General features: G+C 38.9%; 1 protein-coding gene and 1 long non-coding RNA gene across 2 annotated transcripts; one reads left to right on the forward strand and one right to left on the reverse strand.

Annotated features, from left to right (window-relative positions):
• LOC136792372 (uncharacterized) lies at window positions 1-3,855 on the forward strand. The gene is made up of 3 exons (XR_010836047.1): window positions 1-80; window positions 1,244-1,299; window positions 3,593-3,855. It is a non-coding gene; the product is annotated as an uncharacterized lncRNA (long non-coding RNA).
• On the reverse strand, window positions 3,442-22,146 carry LOC131767639 (pantetheine hydrolase VNN2). The gene is made up of 7 exons (XM_059082899.2): window positions 21,911-22,146; window positions 21,662-21,792; window positions 14,435-14,630; window positions 12,205-12,493; window positions 10,532-10,905; window positions 8,733-8,903; window positions 3,442-4,744 (listed from the first exon to the last, which is right to left on the reverse strand). Exons 1-7 carry the CDS (start codon window positions 22,121-22,123, stop codon window positions 4,553-4,555), a joined length of 1,566 nt encoding a protein of 521 aa, XP_058938882.1. The 5' UTR covers window positions 22,124-22,146; the 3' UTR covers window positions 3,442-4,552.
• Window positions 22,147-24,031: the final 1,885 nt, after the last annotated feature.

Below are 24,031 nucleotides of genomic sequence, written 5' to 3' on the forward strand. Positions count from 1 at the left end.
CCTAACAGGGAGCCAGGTGACAAAGGAGAAATATGTTTGCCTAGTCCCAGCCTCATCATCACAAAGAAGAATACAGAAAGGTGGGTTTGGAGCTGAGAGACGATAGCTGAATAACTGGCACACTAAGGCAACTGTACAACGTACACTGTGAAAATGCATGAGGTAGATTGATGCTTGTTTGCACAGATAAAGCTCAAAGTTTCTTATGTAAAAATAAGAAATATGCAGAATGATATGTATAATTTGATGCCACATATACAAAATTTTTAAAAATGCAAAATAGTACTAAGATATTTATGTACTTATGTAATAAACTACCAAGAAGTCATGGGAATGATCTAAAATAACCTTAGGATAATGACTTCCTCTAATAAAAGCAAACAGGGAAAGGAGAAGAATGCAATCGGAAGGAAATACAAAAGGACCCCGTTCTATTCATAACATCTTATTCCATAAACGGGGCAGAGGGTACATATTCTTTCACTTAATTTCTTGTACTATCACTTTATCATCTTTTCTAGTATATTTGGATTCCTTTCAAATTAGTGAGATGTTTAATTGATGAATAGGTTCCTAGCCACGAGGCATGAGTTAGGACTTAATAGTAAGGCACATATCTGCGCTCCAACTACTGCCCTCCTACTTCCATTTTCATGTAGTCAAGAGCATATTTATACTAGATGTCTCCCAGCAGGAGTAAATTATAAGCAATTGCTTTTCCATCATGTCCAAATGACAATGCTCTCACAATTCACTGATATGTTCCATGAATTGCTAAGATACTTAAACTTAAATTCACATATGGTCATATTGAAAGCGTCATCTGGTCAGTGAAAGATTTATATCTTGTACAGTAGGATCTACAGAACTATCATGTCCCAAATACAAACGGACACCCATTCTGGGCACCCATTCTCTCTGTTCTTAGTAATTTTTTTAGTTCATTCAGCAGCTTTGTCTCAGGCACTGTGCCATACATTAGAAATACATCATGATGAGTAAGCATGATTTCTGTCCCTGAGAAGTTCATTTCAGTGGTAAATATATCAAATGCGATGCTTTTTATAACATGAAGTGTTACTAGTACTTACCAAGGCCATGAGGGTTGTAAGAGTTTATAATGGATGTAAAGTCTTGTAGGAATAATTTATTTTAGGCCTCACATTCTTTGCTTTAAAATCTACCATTTCTTATATTTTTAATTAAGTCTTAGATTTCTTTAGCTCTGGCTTTTCAATTCTAGCACATGGAACCTTACCTGTAATCTTGAAGTTGCTATGGTGGACCTCCTAATTACAGGTAAGAGAAGGGCAGGCTAAATGCAGGTGGGTAGGGAATGAAAGTCAAACAAAAAAGCCACCTGAAGTGTATTCTATGTAAGGTCTGATGCCCAAAACATTAAATTCCTGTCCTATCACTGGCACTCACGTGAGTGTCCTTGTAATGTTGTCTGTGAAAACCCCCATTTTAGCCTTCTGGAATTCAAATATTTTATATGTCTGTTATGCCCGCTCTTCATTTATAAAGCCCCTCTGGCTCATTAGTCATCCTGGGTAACTGTATTTAAGTTTGCACTTCTGATTCTAGAAGATATATAAACTGCCATTTTTCTTTATCATAAAAAATGAGCATTGACCTTTTTTGCCTCTTTTCTTTGTTCATAAAAAAACAATCAGACTCTCTTAGAAAACTCATCTTCAAACAGTATAATGAAAAACTCAATATTAGCAATCTCCTAAAATGTTTTCATTCTTTATTAGTTATTTTACTAAAAAGATTGAAATTATAGTGTAAAATGACCTTAGCATAAGAATTCCTGAGTCTCCAGCTAATGGACTGAATTTCGAGAGTTCAACAGGAATAAGTGAAGGGTAGCGTATCTTTCTAAAAATTAACATCTGGGATAAAAAAAAATGAAATGTACATAAGAGGAGCAGGGAAACAAGGGCTCATAACTCTTATAACTGATCAAAGCTATCATCAGGGTTGTTCGATCCATATTTATATGAGGTGTCACAAGATATTTGAGGACAGGTAAGTTAATATCATACAGTTCATCCCTATTATTTTTCTCCTTTGACTTACCATCAAGTGGCCTGGAAATTCTCTAGGAGATTGCTAAAATATCTTCTTTCCTCCTCCAAGTACTACTTCAGGTCTCCAGGTCCAGTAACTCAAGAAATCCTCTTCCCAGTTTTACCGTTTTTATTCAATACATCCAAATATATTTTCAAGAATGCCTTTGTTAGAGGTATCTTTGTGTGGCTAAGGGTTTGAGAGTGTGTGTGTGTGTGTGTGTGTGTGTGTGTGTGTTATGACCATATTTACTTAAGCAGGCATCAGCCCTAAGATTTTTTTAGAACATTATCATCTATGAGATACCTAAGAGAGATGGTCAGAATGGAGTTAAAGAATGTGAATGGAATTTAAGAGAGGTCAAAACAGAGAAAAAAATGCCACTGGAAATCACTTATGTAGATGAATATGCTAACACCATGAGGATGGGTCAAAATGCAAAGAAGAAATAAAAAAGTAGAAAGTAGAGGTAGTGATCCTTGCAGAGTAGGCTGCGAATATATCACAGAAATTACTGGACTAGATTATATGACAGGGGCAGTGTCACAGAATGAATGGTAAAAAGATCAAAGAGAATGCATAGACCATGTCCCAGTACCTAGTGCCTGGAACATAGTATGAAATCAACAAATGCTATGTGAATGAAAGAACAAAAGACAGACAGTGAGCACTGAGGGAAACCTGAAGCTGAAGGAGCAGCTTTGCAGTACAGGTGCCAGCAACTGGGAAGCTGTGACAGCGCATTTTAGGAAGAAGCCTGGTGAAATCCAGGATAGGTGGAAACCAGAACCTTGTTTATTCCCTCCAGAACCACAGGAGACTGAAGAACTAACATGAAATTTTAAGGTGAGACAGAAAGACGCTTATCACAGAAACTGGACTCTGACATAAGATTCATTAGAAACTAAAGAGCTACTCCCTCAGGTGTATTTCCCTAAATCAATGCCAAATGAAACTGCTTGAGTTGTTTAATAAAACACAGTGGGTGTGTGAAAACCACTGATGAGATATGGGTTAAAACATTGTGATGCAATTTTGCAATTAAGTAGTCTTTATTTTCCTTGGGACTGGTGTTATTTGTTTTTCATTTTTGTTTTTATTTTTAATGAGTTGAAGTACAGCTGACAGCTCTAAGTGTGAATGAAGGGAAGAACTGTCCCTTAGAATCTGTGAGGATATCCTTGTTTGTATCTTTCTCAAACCAGTGGGTTTAGTTTCAGAGGTCAACTGGAAGTGAAATATCATTGCCCAAGTGTCACAGAACACATCGCAAAACCATTGCATAATGTCTAACTTCCTCAAGCGAAACCTGGCTAACCTGAAATGTTCTATATTTTATGAAGAGATAAAAGAACACACAATTTTGATGATTATGTGATTTTGGACTATTTACATACATGTACATTCACCACCACTAAAAAAGCAGATACTCAATGTTGAAAATAGTGTTACCATTAACAGTCATAGTGGGGCTTCCCTGGTGGCACAGTGGTTAAGAATCCGTCTGCCAATTTAGGGGACACGGGTTTAAGCCCAGATCCGTGAAGATCGCCCATGCTGCGGAGCAACTAAACCCGGATGCCACAACTACTGGGCCTGTGCTCTAGAGCCCGCGAACCACAACTACTGAGCCCGCAAGCCCCAACTACGGAAGTCCACGCGCCTAGAGCCCGTGCTCCGCAACAAGAGAAGTCACCGCAATGAGAAGCCCATGCACCGCAGCAAAGAGTAGCCCCTGCTCGCCACAGCTAGAGAAAGGCCGTACACAGCAACAAAGACTCAACACAGCCAAAAATAAATAAATAAAATAAATTTAAGACAAAAACCAAAAAACAGTCATGGTCTTTGTGTTACGGGATTTGTTCCCGTTAGATTACACCACAGCCTTTAGGCAGGACTGTTTGGAGCTATGAATACCCATTAACCTGGACTAGCTGTTATTTCCTCTAGAACATCTCAAAACAACTTTCACTGTTAAGATGAACTTCAACGTTGGAGTTTATGTTTCCAATGAAACTCCAATGAGTTTATGTTTCCATCTGATTAGAAAGCAAATCCTCCCCAGTCATTAGCACAGGAAACTGGATGAGTTCAAACTGTCTTTAATGTCAAATGGAATTCCGTCATAAACGTCTCTGTTCCCATCATTACGGTTCTCTCCAAAGGCTGCCACTATATGTACAATGTCCCTGGAGCTCTTCACTCTGTTCATGCACACACAAGCACACACAGCAAATAAGGCTGGAGCCAGGAGTAATCCTCATTTACATGGCCCAAACCTCACTTATACCATTATACCATATACTGTATTATTTCAGCATAGCCAAGAATGAGGCAAAATTACCATAACACTTAAATATAATCCTTGATGAGAAAAAAATATATATTTGGAAATCATTGGTCTATACTGAGGAGCGAGCCATTCAAAGTTTCTTAGTAAACTTGGATGCAACAATGAATGTGATAAAGCGATGTCCTACACCATCACAATATTTTGCAAAGCTATGATCATTAATAATGTGGATATTATCAGGTAAGTTGTTGCTGAGTTGCTGATCCTGCCTGAGATGGAACGTATGTCTTTAGTGTACCATCTGCCAAACAGTGACACTGTCAGGATAGGCTCAGATGATCCATTCTTGTTTACCAAACGCCCATCTTTTAGTACCTAAAGAAAAAGGGGGAAAAGTATAGTCAACTTGATTAGAATATACATTACAAGCAAACTCATGATTTTGAAACCATCCTAGATATCATGGTAGGTAAGGGAGCTAGGGCTGGGGCTGGGGGTTGGGGAACAGGTGGGAAAGATAGGAAACAGCTATTTTCTATGTAAGGAAGACTAGAGCCATTCTAGAGGGTTCAATAATTGAGTTTAAACAATCAGATGTAACCCTTAATGAAAAGTCAGAAATCATCAGTAGCAAAAATTTATTGAGTCCAATTATATGCAAGATAACCAGGAGCCAGAGGAACACAAATAACACCCTCCCCTCAAGAAGCTTAAAAGTTAATGGTGAAACTGAGAAGATCCCACATATAAAGAGAGAAATCAGTATATTAGTATATTGCAGAGAGAAACAGGTATGTGCTTAGGAGGTCTGAGAAGGAATAGCTGAACTGCTCTGCTTCCCAAGGTGGGATACAGTCTGCTACAAGGAGCAGTTAGGAATTTCTCCCTGGGGCTGTATGATGGAAGACTTTATGCCAAGTGGAAATCAAGCAGCAAAGGCTCATTCTGAGACAGGAAGGTATGTGACAGATCTAGGCAATGTGCTTTCTCACTCCAATTTGGTTAGAACAAGTTGTGTGCTGGAGCCAGTGGTGTGTAAGCTCACAGCAACAGACTGTTAAATCTCCAGGAACTTTGACAGCTGGTTGTTAAACATGGCTGTTCTTGAAATTGATGGTGGTGAGAATATTTACATCATGATAACTGGCAAATGCCACAAATAGGAGCTTTTCTTTTTCTTCCTCAGAGAGTGGCTTGTTACAATTTACAGCACATCACTAGCTGGAGTTGAAGATTATTGAAGAGGAGACTAAGACCATATGGTCAAAGAGAACTGTAGGGATCGGATTTGTGAAAGCCATGAATGATCAGATCTATCCCGAAGGCAAGAGGCTTCTCTGTAAGGGAGTAATGTATGCAAAGTAATGGAACAAGAATAGAAGAAAACACAAATAGACACGAATTAAAGAAAATGAGTTCATCATCAGTTGTGAGAAGGACAGTTTGGATGGGGAAGAGCTTAGAAGGTGAGAAATTAGATACTTTATAACTAGAAGTAGAAAATAACTAAATATCCTCGAAGATGATTATTGTGGTGATACATATACACAAAAACATAGCTCACTGACAAGTCGTCAAACACACAACCTGTTGGTAATTAAATGAACAAATATAAAATGTTAAATGTTCATTGTTTATTAAGTGTTCATTGTTTCTAAATAGTCCCTTGTTTATTAAATTGTTCGTTAAAGAACAAAAATGAAATAACAGAGGTATATTTCAAATTACATTTGGGTGAAAGTTTGAAACAAGTTAAACACAAATATTTAGTTTTCTTGTGACTTTTCATCAATATAGTAAAACTGTGTCTACTTTGACCTCCTTGGAATTAACTGTTCCACATCAGTGATTGTCCCTTGGGGTCTAGTTAGAACTTAGCATTTTTACTGTTTTCTTGTTACAAATTTTCCTAAAATATACTATATAATTAACTGGCCTTCTAAGTTACACACTCAAGATAATTTGACCTTTCTGACTATTCCCTTAAACTGGTAGTTTTTACCCACCAAAATCACCTGTAGGACTATGAAAAGTATAGGTCTCATCCTCAGAGATTCTGATTTACTGTATCTACAGTGGAACCTGACCTCCTACTCCTCCAGTCTGTCTGCACATTGATGTATACTTACATGATGTTCAGTACATGTGGCCTAATTCTGGCAAGCTTTTCCTCCAGTTGTTGATGAGTTTGGTTAACTAGGTAAACCTTTTGAGGTAAGTACCTAAAAATATATCCTGATATTTGTATAATGCTTCACTGTTCACAAAGTGCTTTCACATGCATTACCAAATCAGTGAGGAAGATATTCTCCCCATTTTACAGGTAGGAAATTCAGAGGTTAACTGACTTGCACAAACTTACATAACTAGTTAGTTGCAGAGGCCACACTTCTGATAATATACCTAAAATGCTAAAGCAAGATGTTTCCCACAGTTGTGGTGATGGTCAGTAACACTTCATGCTCTTAGCGTAGAACTAAGGATGGGGAAAAGATAGGCAATGAATATGCTGGAATCTCTGCAGAAGTGATCCGCAAAGATAATGTGTAAATATGTGTTGATGGAGAGTCCATCAGTCAAGGAAACTGGGGAAATACTCAGGAAGACATGGTCAGTGTGACTCATGTAAAAACTTGTCATCTATGGCAGGGGTCCCCAACCCCCGGGTCACGGACTGGTACCAGTACCAGTCCGTGGTCTGTTAGGAACCAGGCGACACAACAGGAGGTGAGTGGTGGGCAAGTGAGCAAAGCTTCATCTGTATTTACAGATGCTCCCCATCACTCATGTTACCGCCTGAGCTCCGCCTCCTGTGAGAATCTAATGCCGCCGCTGATCTATTTTTTAAAATTGTACTCAGAAAATTAGATTGTGTGCTAAATTTAAATGGCAGGGCTTACAAGATATAGTGCACCCATACCTAAGCTTACCTGGGTGAACCCTACTCGCCCATCTCTGACTTCCTTGAATTGGCCCCTGAAACTTTCAGTTCATTTACACATATTTGTGCCACTCTAGCCAACTTTCAACTACTGGATTTGAGTTCCAGACCCCTTACTTCAGATCTGATCAAGATTTTCTGTAGTTGGCATGTCAGCTTTTATTCCAGCCTCAATTTGCTCATGAGATTCTGCCTAACTAGGTTCTATGGCATCCAAGGATTCCCATTCTCTGGGTTTCCCAGCCTTAAGGCTGCACTGTGTGTTGAACTGTTGGTATCACAGAATTAAATATTTTTATAAATATGACCAATTCCAATCTGATAAAACAGGCAGACACAGATATATGACCATAAGCAATCTGCAATTTTAAAGATTTCCTTGCTTGATGTTCTGGATTAATTAACTTAGATCCTATTTTTCTTTTATAAAAAACAAATGCAGTGATTTCACTTTAGGTTCTGAAACTCTGCCACTGTTTGGCACAGTTCAGAGAAGACATTAAGGGCCAAACTTGTAGAGTATGTTTATATACGTGTGTATATGTGCCATGTACTGCCTAGAAGATACAAACCTACAGAATCTTAATGTTAATTTGAGACTAGCTTAATTTGTGGATTAATTGGCTATGGCCACTATGGTTTATGAAATAAATATTTGATTTTCTGTTTGTGACAAAAAGAAACATGTGACAAAAAGAAACTAAAAATCTGTAAGTAAATATTCTGAAATGAATGTTGCCTCAGGCTCATAGGGTCTAGGTATCTTATGGTGTTATTCCAACAAAGTGTCATCACTTTAGAATTAGTTGCTGTATGTTGCAAAAATGGTCACAAAAATATCCCCTCCTTTATCCATACCCTTTGCATTATGATTTTACAGCTCTTCCCATCGAGAGTTCTGCAGCATTTATTTCTCCACCCTTTGAATCTACCTTGGTCATGTGACTTGCTTTGGTAGATGAGATATTTGCAAATATGTTGCAAGCAGAGACTTGAAAAGAACTGGCCTATTGTGTCTTTCCCTATTTATGCTCTTGGACTCCTTAATCTAACATGTGAACAAGACAAGGCTTTCTGGAAGATGAGGGACCACAGAGGGAGAGTGGCCCCAATCATCCCACCTCTCTGAGACTATGCCATCACAAACCAGCCAGCCCCAACTAACCCACCTGCTAGTGGCACATGCATGAATGAGCCCAGCCAAGATCAATCGAGCCTCTTATAGTCCAGAAGAACAGCCTAGCTACACCCAGTTCACATCACCAACCACAAAATCAGGGATAAAGAAATGGTTATTGTGTAAAGCCATGAAATTTTGAGGAGTCTTTTACACAGCAAAAGTTAACAGATACAGTTGTCATAGCCTGTTTTATGTGACTTTAGAAAACAGATAAAATGAAGACACTCTTAAAGTTATCCTACCTCAAATTTTCCAGGTGCCAGATTGATTTTAGTAAGTAGCACTTCAGGGAAAACATACTCTGTTCTAAATGTGCCACTTAGGGAGAACATTTCAAATCTTGTCAGAGCAGTGTCTACTGGCTGTCCACATGTTGTCAGATTAGTAGATTTACATTTCACCATTGTGCATACCTGTGTAGAAGAGACGCAGATAAAATGCAGTGTCTTGCATCTAAGTTACTTGTACTAGAACTGTTGACTCAGTTTATAAACGTAGCAAAGTAAATATTTTCATCATTTGATAAAGGGATTTGGATCATATAATTACCTGCTTTATTGAAAATGGCAAATGATTAAGAACCAACCCCCACTTCCTGGGTAACTAGCAGGATTGAAAGAAAGAAGCCAGTTTAAAACTCGATTTGTAATAGGAAAGAACAAATCCACTCCATATTGGATCTGTTTCTCTTTATTTAAACCTTTGTAGTCTACTGCTTTTGCTACAAGTTAATCACTAAAGGCATGCTGCCTATAAGCTTTAAATTATACATAATGAACCATCTCTGAGAATTCTGCCTTTCATGTAATGAGCTAAAATACCTTTGTTTAGCTCACAGGAAACTTCCAGACCAGCACACCTATGAATCGCTGCAGGAAGGAAAAAATAAACACATCCCCTCCAGAGTCTGACTGGAACTAAGATTTTACCCCCTCCCCATTTAGTGTAAAAGAAGTCTGAATTCTACCTCAGGGAAGATGGTTCTTTGGGACACTAGTCCACCATCCTCTCAGTCTGCTGGCTTTCCAAATAAATTCACTATTCCTTGTTCCAACAACTCATCTCTCAATGTATTGGTCTGTCATACAGCAAGCAGTACAAGCTTGGACTTGGTAACAGATAAAACCATTAGTCTGGCATGTCAGATGATGGCATTTGAATTTTTTTTTTTTTTTTTTTTGCTGTACGTGGGCCTCTCACTGTTGTGGCCTCTCCCGTTGTGGAGCACAGGCTCCGGACGCGCAGGCTCAGCAGCCATGGCTCACGGGCCCAGCCGCTTCGCGGCAAGTGGGATCTTCCCAGACCGGGGCACAAACCCATATCCCCTGCATCGGCAGGCAGACTCTCAACCACTGCCTCACCAGGGAAGCCCAGATGATGGCATTTGGCCCAAGAAAGTAGAGGTATTTGGGCAACAGGAATACAAAAGCCAAAAGGATGATTAAAATTTTGATCTACTCTTTTTTTTTTTTTTTCATATCTGTTTCCTTAGGAGAAGGCAATGAGGCAAAGAGTAAAATAAGAAAAAACAAATGCATAGCCAACATTATACAAAAAGTTAAAAAAAATTGTAACTGGAAGGGCATGAAATGATCAGGACATTTGGTTACAAGAGAAGTTAAAATAAAAGTGATATCCCTACTTATTGTTGGTTTTAAAAGTTAAAACAAGACTTTATATTCAGATGTGACAGCAAAGCTACTTAAAGAAGCCTTCTTGAAGTTCACTTCAATATGTAAACTAGTTTCATTAGTCAAAGAGAAAATCAGCATCATCAGGCTAATGTATTCTTTTAATGTGCTCAAAGCAAGCAATCAATGATACTTAGCCCCCCTGCAAATATCACATGATTAATCCCAAAATGTGTGTGTGTGTGTGTGTGTGTGTGTGTGTGTGTGTGTGTGTGTGTGTGTGTATGAGACATTGGCAATGCATACAGTCATGCCAAGGAAAAGCATCTGGTTCCCCGGGACAAATATGAAAACTTAACCCTGGAATTTACTGACATCCAAACACTCCCTTTCTCTCGAGCTGAGATTACCTGCCAATACTCTCTTCTCCTTCGGCCATGAAGTCCAGCAAAAGCTCCTAGAACATACACTTCATTCTCCTCTTTTCCTAACATTCTGTAGCTTAAATGACAGCACAGCTCTTTTTGACACACAGTAAGGTTTCCTGCATTTTCAAAGAGTTCTGTGAAGTTGAACTCATCTCGGGAAATAAAGCCCCTAAAGGAGTTTTTCTGTCTTGGGAATGGTTTGACGGTGGTGGCGTAGGCACTCCAATTCACAGCTGGTGGGTAGGTCGGAGAGTTTTGGGGATACGAATCCACCTCTGCAAAGAGGATCTTTCCCAACTCTGTTTCCATATCATAATGGTATACTTTGGGAGAGTGTGGTGCATAGATACCACTGCCTGTGAATGGAAGACAAGTCTTTTAAAAACAAAAAGCAAACCCAACATCACCAGTTTCCCCATCAGAATTGAGCATGTGGTCATGTCACAAGATTAGTCACAATGAGAAAGCACAAGGCACTGAACACCTAAGTATAATACTTCTGCTATTCTCTACTGAAGGAGATTAAACTACATGATCAGTGGTCTCATTTCAAATAAACTTTGAATATAATTTACTAGCGTTATAGAAAATTTAGCCAAATATTAAAATTGTTGTACTCAGGCATTCCTGAGAGATAGGGAATTTAATACAAAATTCCCTCCCTTTCTCCATTGTGGTGGTTTTCAAGTATGTTCCAAAATTCTTCAACACTCCTTTCTCCGATGGGTGGATCTAATTCCCTTCACTTTGAGTGTGGGCTTGACTTAGTGACATACTCCTAATCAATAGAACATGGTAGAAATAATGGTTTGTGACTAGTCATTAATGGCAATGCAGCTTTTCTCTTTCCCACTCTCTCTCTATCTCCCACTCTCTCTCATTACTTGCTCTGGAGGAAGCCAGCTGCCATGTCATAAGGATCCATCACACAGCCCTATGGAGAGGCCCACGTACAAGAAATGAAGGTCTCCTCTCAACACCCACTGAGAAAGAGAGGAACCCTACCGATAACCATATGAGTGAGCCATCCTGGAAGCAGACCTGCCAGCCCCAATCAAGTCTTCAGATGACTTAGCCCAGCCAACAGTTTAATGTAACCTGAAGAGATGGCCTGAGCCAGGACCACCCAGCTAAGCTACTCCCAAATTCCTGACCAACACAAATTGTAAGATACTAAATGTTTATTGTTTTTAAGCCACTTTCACTTTTTACTTTTAAAGCAATTTGTTATACAGCAACATGTCAATGATACACTACTCTGCCTTGCCAGTTATAGGGCATATCTTGTTTAGTTCCCTGCTTTGCCCCCTACTATCTCGTGGCCTTTGACAAGTTACTTGCATTTTTGTGTATCTCAGTTTTCTAATCTGCAAAATTGGAATGATAGTACTCAGCGCATACGTAGAGTTGTTGTGAGGCTAGATGAAATAATACACATAAAAGTCTTAACACAGCCATAGCTGTTATAAGCAAGCAGTAGCTTTTCTTTTCTTCTTCCTCTTTTTTTTTTTTTTTTTTTTTTTCTTAATGAAAGGATACAAACATAGTGAGAAGTCCCAACAAAGAACCAAAAAATTACAACAGGTCATATCTGAGGCCCAAGTTTCTCTGCATTTAGAAATATAATCGGCAAACCACATCTGGTCATGAATTACCTGTCATTTTTAGGCTGACATTATGTGTGTTGGCCACAAGAAGATTAACTCTCATTCCCATTGCCCAAGCTGAATGAAATTCAATAGCTGTCAAAAAGGGCAAAACATTCATCCAAGCTGTGGGAAACAATATGGTGTCCACGTGGAAATCTTTCACCAGGGTCACAGCAGGATCATGGAAGAGAATATCAAAGCATGTGAAAATGCCAAACTTTCCAAAGGAGGTGTTGAAAGTCACCAACTCCGGCTTTTCGGGGACATCAAACTGAAGCTCAGAGTAGAGGTTGTACTATAACAAACACACAGGATAAAACCAGGAAAGGCTTGTTTATTGAAGAGGTGACACATGAAAACTCTCCAAGGTGGTAATTTTGAGATTTGACAATGCTCAATAGCAGGAAATCTATAGAAGGTGAATGACTCTGGTGAGTGGAAGTTAATTTCCAAAGAAAAATATGAAGAAATATAGTCTCTCTCATTCCCTCTCTCCCTCTCTCTCTCTCTATCTTTCCCTCTCTCTCCCTTCCTCTCTCTCCTTATGTTCCCCCCCTCTCTCAATCAGGAGCCAAATACCTCCCCATAAATCCTAAACACTATGTACTTCTTGAAAGCTGAAAACATACGTCATTTTTCTTTGAGTCCCTGATACCTAGAAACATAATAGATATACAATAAATATCTATTAATCAAATGAGGGAGGTCCTCTCCCTCTTTACAGCAACCCATCCAAAGTAATTTCAGGGACTCTTACTCAGCTTTCAAAATTGTTGTTAAAAATAAATATTTCATTTCATTCTCTCTGATTCCTTCCAAGTAAACTTGAGAAATTAACCTAGTCTAACTTAATAATCAGGGTCAACAGCTTAATAAAATGATTTGCAAAGTAGGAAAGACTGAGGGTTGGGAGCCAGACTATTAAAACTTCTCTCTAAATTTATTTTCTACCTAAAAAAAATTTTTAATTGAAATTTACTAGCATTTTAAGAATTGATTGACAAAAGTACTCTTATCAGATCCATATGTCAGAGAGCATGGGTCACAAACTGTTCCAAGGGACCCTGATGGAAGAGTGAGAGCTTCTCACTTTAGGGTGACCCAGGTCCTCATTAGCTGTCCACATCCAGTGCACTGTGCCATCCTGCCGTTTACTGGGCCTGGATAAATAGATTGACCAACTATGCTACCAGTTTAACTAGGTCGACACTTACAGAATGGAAGAGTAGCTGCGAAGAAAGAGCCTTTAAAAATGATACTCACAATGTGAACACAGTCTCAGAAACAAGGAAAATGGAAGTACTGACATCTCTATTTCCAGTCTGAGACACATTTTTGAGAACAAAGAAGTTTAATTACATATAAAAACAAGTTGTGAAACCCACAAGTTTATGAAGAAAACTTTTTGAAAGTTTTGTGTTTTATTTATAAATACACAAATAAACACACAAATAAATATAAATATATTTTATTTTGAGGACTCATATTAAAATTTTTTTCCATATAGAGGTATAGGATCAAAAACATTTGAAAGTCATTGGCTCAATATCACTCCTCTTGAGTAGTATTTATTTTTCCCTAGGACTTCCAGGAGATAATTTCTCCAGTCAGAAGATTCTGAAGCCACAATTAAGACACTTAGAAAAAATATGGGAGAGGAAAAGGGACATTCACACTGACCTGCACATCCCATAACCATTTAAAAGGTCAGCTTCTCTCCCGGTCCAATTTAGTATAAAATTATGACTTCAGGTTATTTTACTCTTTCAATTCAGATTTTAAAGTAAAAATTTTATGATTTGACCTTAAATCAATAAGAGGGTAATTAAATTAACTGGTATAGAAACTAAAAGAGAAAGATCATTTTTGTGACTTGATAGAAAGCAGGGAAATTAACTTCCATACAGCTGATTCATACAATGTGAAAACATCTTTTATCATTTCAAAATTAAATGGTATCCAGACTACAGTCATCTCAGTATCTTTTATATCAATATTTAAATTACTTGTTTTATATATGCAAAAACTTTATCACAATCCTGGACTATTACCAAACCTTTCTTATAGGTCTCTGCCTACAATTTTTTCCACATTTCTAAAGTGTCATTTTCTTTATTGCTCGCTTTAAAAAAAATCTTGGTAACATTGTGTTATAAGAGAATGAAGCTCTAACTCTTAAACACAGCATCCACCCCCTCATAGCAGGCTCCATATTACACACTCGCCCCCCTCTTACCTTATGGTAACGTGCCACCAGCTTTCCCTTTGCATCATACACCACGTTGGTGTTGTATTGATAATGGCCATTAGGAGGACATGCAGAGTCACAGGACGGATTACATGGCTTTTTGTCCCCAATATTTGCCAAGACATAGATAGAGTTATTCTTGGCCAGGCAGCTGAGTCTTGCTTGTACTGGTGTATGACCAAATCTAAATCCAATTTTAATTGACATTTCAGTAAGTCAGACAGAGAAAGACAAATACTGTATGATATAACTTATATGTGGAATTTTTAAAAGTCAAACTTGTAGAATGGTGGTTCTAGGGGCTGGATTGTGGGGAACTGGAGAGATGCAGTTTAAGGGTACAAACTTGCAACTAATAGAGAAATAAGTCCTGGAGACTGAGTGCATAACATAGCGCTTATAGTGAACAATCCTGCATGATAAACTTCAAAGTTGCTGTGAAACTGGATCTTAATTGTTCTTATACAAAAAAGGAATGATAATTATGTGACATGATAGAGATTATACGTAGAAGTCACAAATTATGCCTAACCTTGATGAATTTTTTTCCACATTGTATCTATTGCTCCAGCATTTATTATTCACTCCCCTGCATCAACAGTTGTCATCTCTCTACTAGATCATTCCATCAGCATGCAAATATGCTCTAGTACCTTTCATCTTTAAACAAAATAAAATAAAAACCTCTCTTGACCTCCAGGCCCCTCTACTTTATGCTCCATTCCTTAGGTCCATCTTACAACAAAACTCCCTGGAAGAGCCGGACATTCTGCTATCCTCAGCCCATCCTCTCCCTTGCTCTTTAGAAGGGCTCAGATCAGCTTTCATCGCTATCATCCCACCCAACAACTCTCACTAATGCTGACGATGACATCCACATGATGTCATCATCATGTGACATCTTGTGATCTTGTGCTACTTACCTGCAGCAGTTGACACAGTTACTTACACCCTCCTCCCGGAAACACTTCACCTTGCTTATTGGACCCCACGCTCTCATTCTCCTACTCACTGCGTGCTTCTCTCCATCTCCTTTTCTGGTTCCTCCTCATCTGCACTGAGTCTAAACACTGTAGTTTCTTATAGCTCAAGCATTAGATCTCTTCTCTAACTCACTCCATAGGTGAACTCATCACGGTGTTAAAATTTTTTTTCTCCCTCTTAGCGGTAAGTTTCTTTTCTTTTTATAAAGGAAGTTTATTCTTTTATTATTTCCAAAAATAATCCAGCTCCTAAAGTCTTGGAGTTTAAGATGTATTTGGGAATTTGTTTCTTGGTAGTTGGGGAATAGCCAAATGAGCGTTCCTTCTGGTGTGAGGGCGGAGGTAGGGGTCTCAGTTTGTTAGTGGTGGTAATCCGAAACGCAGACGTATTATCTGGGTAGTGCAGGAACGGAACACCACTGGAACTCCCCTGGAAATGGTAGTGCTGTGAGCCATTAGACCAAAGCCAGCTCTCAGTGCCCTGACGTTCGGAAGCCCATACTCTGAAGATACCAAGATGACTGATAAATAAATAGCAGACTACAGCAGAAGGGACATTATTTTTACCTTTGTGACTTTCTTTTTAGCTGTAACTCTGTGGCCTTATATTATGCAAAGCTGTCTATAATTCTTTTTTTTTTAAAACATCTTTATTGGAGTATAACTGTTTTACAATAGTGTGTTAGTTTTTCCTTGCAACAAAGTGAATCAGTTATACATATACATATGTTCCCATATCTCTTCCCTCTTGCGTCACCCTCTCTCCCACCCTCCCTATCCCACCCCTTATAATTCTTATCTTTGGAGATGAAAGGAGTGTGAACAGAAATGTTTGCAGGACTTATAGAAAATTTGACTACTGTGTCTTTACAATGAATTGAATAACTTTATATGATGAGACTAACTTTCCTACTATAGAAATACTTTTAAAAATTTATGTTTAAGGACATGAAAACGTGCTTGACCGTGAGTGCCTAGAACTGTGCCACTAAAGAAGGGAAAATCCTATCTAAGGAGGTACATTTCTGTACCAGAGCTGTGTCGTAACCATCCTTTGGACCCTCTGCTGGAAAAGTAGAATCAAGTCTCAAATATCTTTTTAATTATATCCTATAGTATTACAGATGTAGGACAGTACTGTATCATACCTCTGTGAAGGTAAACTATCTTATACCTGCTTTATGATACATAGTAGTGACCATGCTTTACCAGATCTATTTATAATGATGTTATTCTAGAATGTTTTCTTTCCAGATGATGATTGAGAAGCTAATAAAGAAAATGGTGCCAGGTACCACAACAGTAACAGAACTTTGCTGTTTCCTGAGGTTTTGTTTTTTACCTTTTTTTTTTTTTAATGGAGTGTGCTATATGTCTCTATAATTTTTTTCAGATGACTGCAGAACCTGGAAAAGCTGTTGCTGCTATTGATGCATAAAATACTGCTCTTGGTCTTTTTATATAAATAAATAAATCTCTCTATATATATACACATATATGTATATACATAAAATTGGAATTTTTGGAAACTTTAGCTGTGCTGTCAACTTTGGAAAAAGTATCTCTGTTGTACTGTGTTGGGTTGGCACTGTACAGAAATTAACAGCTATATTGGTCTAGAAACGTTAAAACATAATTTTTTCCATTTGTACAGGGGTAACACACTGTATTAAATATGTAAGGTCTTATCTACATGGATTTGATTACAGAAACTAACAAAGTATTCTCTAAATAAAAATAAAAATACAAAAATTAAAATGTACTTGAAAGGTCTCTATTTTTACCCCGAATAAAGAATATGTAGAGTGTTTTTTTAATTTTTGTGGTTTCATCTGTGAATTGGTAACTCTTTGAGACATTTCTGCTTCCACTGAGGACCAAGATTTTTTGCTCTTTGACATTACTGACCAATGTGGAGTTGGCAAAATACTTATTGATAAGTTATTAACCTTACTTGAGAATAGTCACACTAAATGTGAAAGGAACAGCGTGAGAGCCATGTCAGGCTTTTTAAAACTAAATATGATTATCAATATTTAAAAATGCAACTTTACTATTCTTGCATAGATGATAGATATTGTGTTTTATTTCCTAAAGCTTAATAGGTTTGAACACGGAGTTTATTTATAGAAGGCAAATAAGAGTAAATTTATAAAAGTGAGTGTCTGAATAGAATGATGATAAACTTATCCATCCTATAAACTACATTATTACATTAGTTTCATTAAGAGCAATGTGATTTGAAAAAAAGGCCGGTATTGGGCTTCCCTGGTTGCACAGTGGTTAGGAATCCGCCTGCTAATGCAAGGGCACGGGGTCGAGCTCTGGTCCAGGAAGATCCCACATGCCGCAGAGCAACTAAGCCCGTGCGCCACAACTACTGAGCCCGGGTGCCACAACTACTGAAGCCTGTGCACCTAGAGCCCATGCTCCGCAGCAAGAGAAACCACCGCAGTGAGAAGCCCGTGCACCGCAACGAAGAGTAGCCCCTGCTCGCCGCAATCAGAGAAAGCCCAGGTGCAGCAACAAAGACCCAACGCAGCCAAAAATGAATAAATTAAATAGATAAATTTATATTTTAAAAAAATGCCTGTATGTGAGAACATTACTGTGGACCTAGATTTACTCAGGAGATATTTATAGATGGTTCCTCATTTGAACTGCCACTGCTAGAGCACATCCCCGACCTCACCAATGAGAATCTAGTAAGATTCATCTTTGATTTTTATAGCACAATTATGTGTTTTGGAGCTTGCATTTAACAGGCAGTCTGAATTCAAACCTCAGTTGCTTCTTTATCATGACTGCACCTCCTGCTTCCTTACTGTAGCTCTTTATACATTTGCTGGTTACATGGGTGAATGAGTGAATGAATGAATGAAAAGGGATGGATTGATAGTTACTCTTATCCAGATTAGTAAATCTGATTTAAAAATTTTTTCTCCCTGACTTTCTCCCTCCAACCCTGACATTGTCTTTCATGCCAGACTCGAATATGCAACTGCGAAGGTTATATCTCCAGTTGGATATCTATTAAATCACAGCTCAAACTTCAGATGCACAAAACTGATTTCCTGAGTTTCATCCCAGACCTTCTATTCCTTCAGTGCTTCTGTAACCGAGAGGACCCTATGGGACCTTCCCAGGACAGGCTCCCCCCATCCTCCATGTCCTCTACCTGCTTCTTTTTTTGTGGAAAAGCTTTAGTCTCCCAGGCCTTCCCTGAGTCACAAAAATCTGGCTCAGGAATTAATGATTGGGGCTTCCCTGGTGGCGCAGTGGTTGAGAGTCCGCCTGCCGATGCAGGGGACACAGGTTCGTGCCCCGGTCCGGGAAGATCCCACATGCTGCGGAGCAGCTGGGCCCGTGAGCCATGGCTGCTGAGCCTGCGCTCCGCAACGGGAGAGGCCACAACAGTGAGAGGCCCGTGTACCGCAAAAAAAAAAAAAAAAAAAAAAAAGAATTAATGATTGGAAGAATGTAAACACATAGTAACAAAAAAATAGTAGTTGGGCGGGGAGAACTGGTAACAATTTAAATAATAGATTAGCTATACAGCAGAGTCACAGAATCTTTAGTTCCTCCCCAAAGAGCATAAATAATAGAATCTGACACACATTCCTCAATTGTTTTGCAGATACGAAAATCCCCACCAGATGGAAGAAGCTAACTGCATGATGAACATGAGCACATAACTCCCAGACTGGCTGGAGCCTGAGGATAGATGATGTTAACCCCTGTGACATCACCCTGTTACCTCACCATCAACCAATCAGAGAACTGTGCAAGAGCTGATCACACACCCTGCCACTGTCTCCCTCACCTTGCCTTTAAAAACCCTTCCCTAAAATCCATCGGGTAGTTTCAGTCTTTTGAGCATTAGCTGCCTGTATGCCTTGCTTGGCCCTGCACTTTCCTTCACTACGGCCCGGTGTCAGTAGATAGGCTTTACCGTGCCTGGGCAAGTGGACCCAAGTTTGGTTCAGTAACACTCCCTATGTCTGTAAATGCCAATTCCACACCTCCAACTGCTCAGGCCAAACACTTGGGAGTCCCTTTTTGTTTATTTGTTTTCTTTTGTTTTCTGGACGTGCCGAGTGGCCTATGGGATCTTGGCTCCCCGACCAGGGATTGAACCTGCGGTCCCTTCAGTGGAAGCACGGAGTCCTAACCACTGGACCGCCAGGGAAGTCCCATTAGCAGTAATCTTTTGATGTTGGGTTACCTTCTTTGTTTTTTCCTTTGCGGGGATTGCAAAAATTCCTATATATCTTGTCTCCTACCTTACCTCTTTGGAACTGTCTGAAGACGTATCTGAGGGGCTGTATCCCAGGCTAAAGTCCTTGGTAAAGCCCCAAAGAAAACATAATTGTCAACTATTACGTTGTGGTTTTTTTTTTTTTTTTTCAGTCAGCATCCCTATTCTTATCTCCAAATGACATTCTATATAATAAATGAGTTTGTTTACATCTATCTTCTCCCACTAGAATATTCATAAGCCTCAGGGAGGGCAAAGACTTTGTTTTAATAAGTGCTGTATCTCTTATTCTTAAAATAGTATCTGGCACACAGTAGATGCTAAATAAGTAACAGTTAAATGAATTAAATGTAACTGTATTGGGTGACAACGTAAGCCCATTGTCTGTCAAAATTTCTTTTTTCTAGTGTAGAGCTATGAAAGAGGTATTTACTAACCATATGGAATAGACCTCTCTCCAACCTTCACCAGTTTCCATAGCTACTGTGATATTTGACTAGACCATAAAGTTGCAACATGTTGTTTTTAACAAGAAGTCCATCTTACAATCCTACTGTGAGATGAAAAAAAATGGGTTGTCCCCCTTCTCAAAACTTCTAGGCAGAAAGACCGTCCAGGGCTTCCCTAGTGGCGCAGTGGTTGAGAATCTGCCTGCTGATGCAGGGGACACAGGTTCGAGCCCTGGTCTGGGAGGATCCCACCTGCTGCGGAGCAACTAGGCCTGTGCGCCACAACTACTGAGCCTGCGCGTCTGGAGCCTGTGCTCCGCAACGGGAGAGGCCACAACAGTGAGAGGCCCGCGCACCGCAATGAAGAGTGGCCGCCGCTCGCCGCAACTAGAAAAGCCCTCGCACAGAAACGAAGACCCAACACAGCCAAAAATAACTAAATAAATTTATTTTAAAAAAAAGGAAAGAAAGACTGTCCTGCTATTGCCTCTTCTTCCACAAAAGTGTTTCTTACAAACATCATAGGAAGCATCAGCTCAGAACAGGAACGATTGGTAAGTGGAGTGGTTGACTGCAATGTAACCCGATACTCTCCTCGTTGTGCGGTTGGTCTCTTTAGAGCTGAGACTCCACTCGACTGCAATGTAACCCGATATTCTCCTCGTTGTGCGGTTGGTCTCTTTAGAGCTGAGAAAAGCCGCTTTCTGATAACGCTTATATAAAATTTACACTAACCAGGAGTGCCTCAAAAAGTGTGGTATCCATAGTCCTCCAGCAAGAACATGGCAAAGGGATGTTTAACAAACTTAATTTGAGGTACAAGAGTGAGAGAAAGTGCAAGAGGGTAAGAGATGGTGAGAGGATGTGAGAGTTGAGAAAGAACGAGTGTGAAAGAGTGAGGGACTTTTTACTGCCTGTATGGAAGTGTGCATCCATGCCTCAATAATTCAAGCCTTAGTAGATAGTGGGAGTTATAGATTAAATGTACACACGTATATTAAATATTTTACATTAGAAAGTTTCTAGATTACTTTTTCCCAGGAAAATTAGCTTTATGAGCCTAGGAAAATGCAAAGTTTCAAAACATAAAGTCTCACTAGAAAGTAGATAGTGAGGTCTTTCTGCCTGGGAAACAGATTCTAGAGCAGAGAGACTATGAATTGAAATATAGTACCTTCAATAGAGATCTTGGAGTATTTTCCAAACACAACCCGTGTCCACTTCAGAAATTAATTTTCATGAGAAATTAATATTCATGAGATCATATTCCCCTTAGTTTCTAATCCCAGTAAGAAATATTTTTATATTTCTCCAAATTTAATAAAGATACTAGATGATAAATAATTGTTAAATGGCATTTAGGTACAATTTTTAAAAATCTAATGAATGCCAAGATATATATATATATAACAATAACATACACCACATACATGATCATTCAGGATTTATCATTTTGCTGAAGTGAACGTGTACATTTTAGAGAACCACAGCACTTTTGTACAAACAACTAGGATAACTCAAATACCTGTGTGGGTCTTGACATGGAATCCAATTCACCAGAGGATCTGGAATATCCTCCAGATAAGGGAAGATGGCTTCCCTGGTAAATTTCCATCCATAAATTGCATCTTCTGGAGTCACAATGATCTGAGCACCCTGTTTAAAACAAGTTAAATGAAAATGATTTCTCTATGTATGTAGACAATTCAACACTCCAATCTTCACCAGCTCTCATGCCCCTCATAAATTATGATTAGCAGAAATAAAAGAATACCTGTTCAGCAGCCTGCTTAATTGCTCTCTCCAGAATATCTATATTCTTGTTCATGAGGAGCAAGGCATCATCCTGAGAAACACGTGTTTCTGTGTGATTTGGCAATATGACAGCATGTTCATATACTGCAGCTTTGAAAGTATCCAAAGCACTGACATGCAGAATAATTAGGGCAAAAACTGCCACGGAGGTTTGAAAAGAGGAAATGATCATGGCCAAGGTCTAGTGAGTTCTGCAAGTGAAAGTAACATTCATGTAGTATTTATAGAGGAAGGAACATTTAGGTAACATGACTGCCAGCTCTTACTTTACAATCTCATGAATATTATGCCTGATAATTTTGGAGGAAAATAATTTCAGTTCCCTGAATACAATCAAAAAGTATTACAAGGATTGTACATGTACTATTAATAAGATTTAATGTCAAATTTCAAAACGACAAAATTCAAATATAGTACAATTGTACCCTTTTATTAATAGAAGGAAAATAGTAACTAAATTAACTCTCATGTGAAAAACCATAATACAACAAATCTCATTTATTAAATTACAAAAACTAGGTAATAATTTTTTTTCTGTTCTGTTGACAGATCTACATCATGTTTATTTTTAGAAGAGAAGAAAAATTTTTAAAATATTTACTACTAGGAAAATGCAATACAGGGCAATATTGGGAACAAAATTCACCCAAGTCAACACTCTGACTTATCTATTAAAGATTCTGAGCTTGCACTCCATAAAAACAAGATTTTGTGTCCGGTTTGCTCACTGCTTCATCCTTAGTACCCAAAGCACTGACCCTCCAGGTACTGGTCCCTGGTGTTTAGCCAGAGGACAAATCAAGAACTTCTGCTAAGGGGGCCCTAACCTTCCGGGGACTAAGCCTCCTTCCTCCCCCACTCCTTTCCTCCCCATCCCTCTCTCCTTCCTTCCTTCCTTCTTTCCTTTCTTCCCTCCTTTCCCCCTTCCTTCCTTTCTTTGGAGATAGATGGAAGGGAAGGGAAGCGTCTTCACCCGGGCTGGTGATTATAAAGATCATCTCTATTATAACCCAGATAAGATGTAATTTTCATTTTTGTTAGAGGCAAATAACCATATAAATGAGCTTTAAAAAAAACCCTCATATGTTATGTGACCTCTGATAACCTCCTAGGACATCCATATTCTCCCTTCCCCAGTCCTAATCCTATCACACAAGAATTTAGAGGGGTTTTTCGGTTTTTGATTTTGTTTTTTAATCTGAGTCTCTTCATTCAAATACTTTTAGACGTCATAGAAGAGTAGAAACAAATGAATAAACTTCTTTTATGTTTTCCCTCATACTGAGATAAAGTCTTGATATAGGTGAGGTCTAAGGGCTATAAACGAGGTCTGCTCATACTTTCTGCTTTGAATAGAAATTTTTAGTAAAGAAATAACTTCTTACCTCTATAGAATAGAAAATTGAAAATAATTTTTAGAAAAATGGTCAAGGCTTTTAGTGGATAATGTGAAGGGAAAGATATTTTTATAATCTATTTTTATATAGTAGATTATGAGTGCCTTTAGAGTCTACAGAGCATGTAACGCCAATGCTCACAATTTACAGGACAGGAATCTGAGTCATAGAGAGGCAGAGTGACTTAGAGCAGGGCGTAGGACTTTTCACTCCTGTTTCCAGAATCTTCCCCGATACCCAAGACATCATGCACGAGTCTGTACTCTGGTTTAATGTCTGCATCCAAGTGTCTGGACACTTACTTGCATCTTTTTTTTTTTTTTTAATTTATTTTTTGCTGCATTGGGTCTTCGTTGCTGCACACTGGCTTTCTCTAGTTGTGGAGAAGGGGAGCTACTCTTCGTTGCGGTGTGCGGGCTTCTCATTGCAGTGGCTTCTCTTGTTGTGGCTCGCAGGCTCTCGGGCGCAGGCTCAGTAGTTGTGGTGCATGGGCTTAGTTGCTCCGTGGCATGTGGGAATCTTCCCGGACCAGGGCTCGAACCTGCGTTCCCTGCACTGGCAGGAGGATTCTTAACCACTGCGCCACCAAGGAAGTCCCTCACTTGCATGTTTTAAGGAACCCCATTCAAAATGACCACCTTAGGAAGACCACAGATAAATCTAAATACTGAGCGAGTACTTGC

Source organism: Kogia breviceps, chromosome 13, assembly GCF_026419965.1.
Source record: "Kogia breviceps isolate mKogBre1 chromosome 13, mKogBre1 haplotype 1, whole genome shotgun sequence".
Lineage (NCBI taxonomy): Eukaryota > Metazoa > Chordata > Mammalia > Artiodactyla > Physeteridae > Kogia > Kogia breviceps.

Bases quoted from the DNA above. Each gene is read 5' to 3' on its own strand.
- LOC131767639 (XM_059082899.2), bottom strand. From the start codon at position 22,123: ATGATCATTTCCTCTTTTCAAACCTCCGTGGCAGTTTTTGCCCTAATT. The intron at 14,631-21,661 runs GTATTTGAGTTA...AATTGGATTTAG, and splicing joins CCATGTCAAGACCCACACAG to ATTTGGTCATACACCAGTAC. The intron at 12,494-14,434 runs GTAAGAGGGGGG...TGTTTGTTATAG, and splicing joins TGGTGGCACGTTACCATAAG to TACAACCTCTACTCTGAGCT.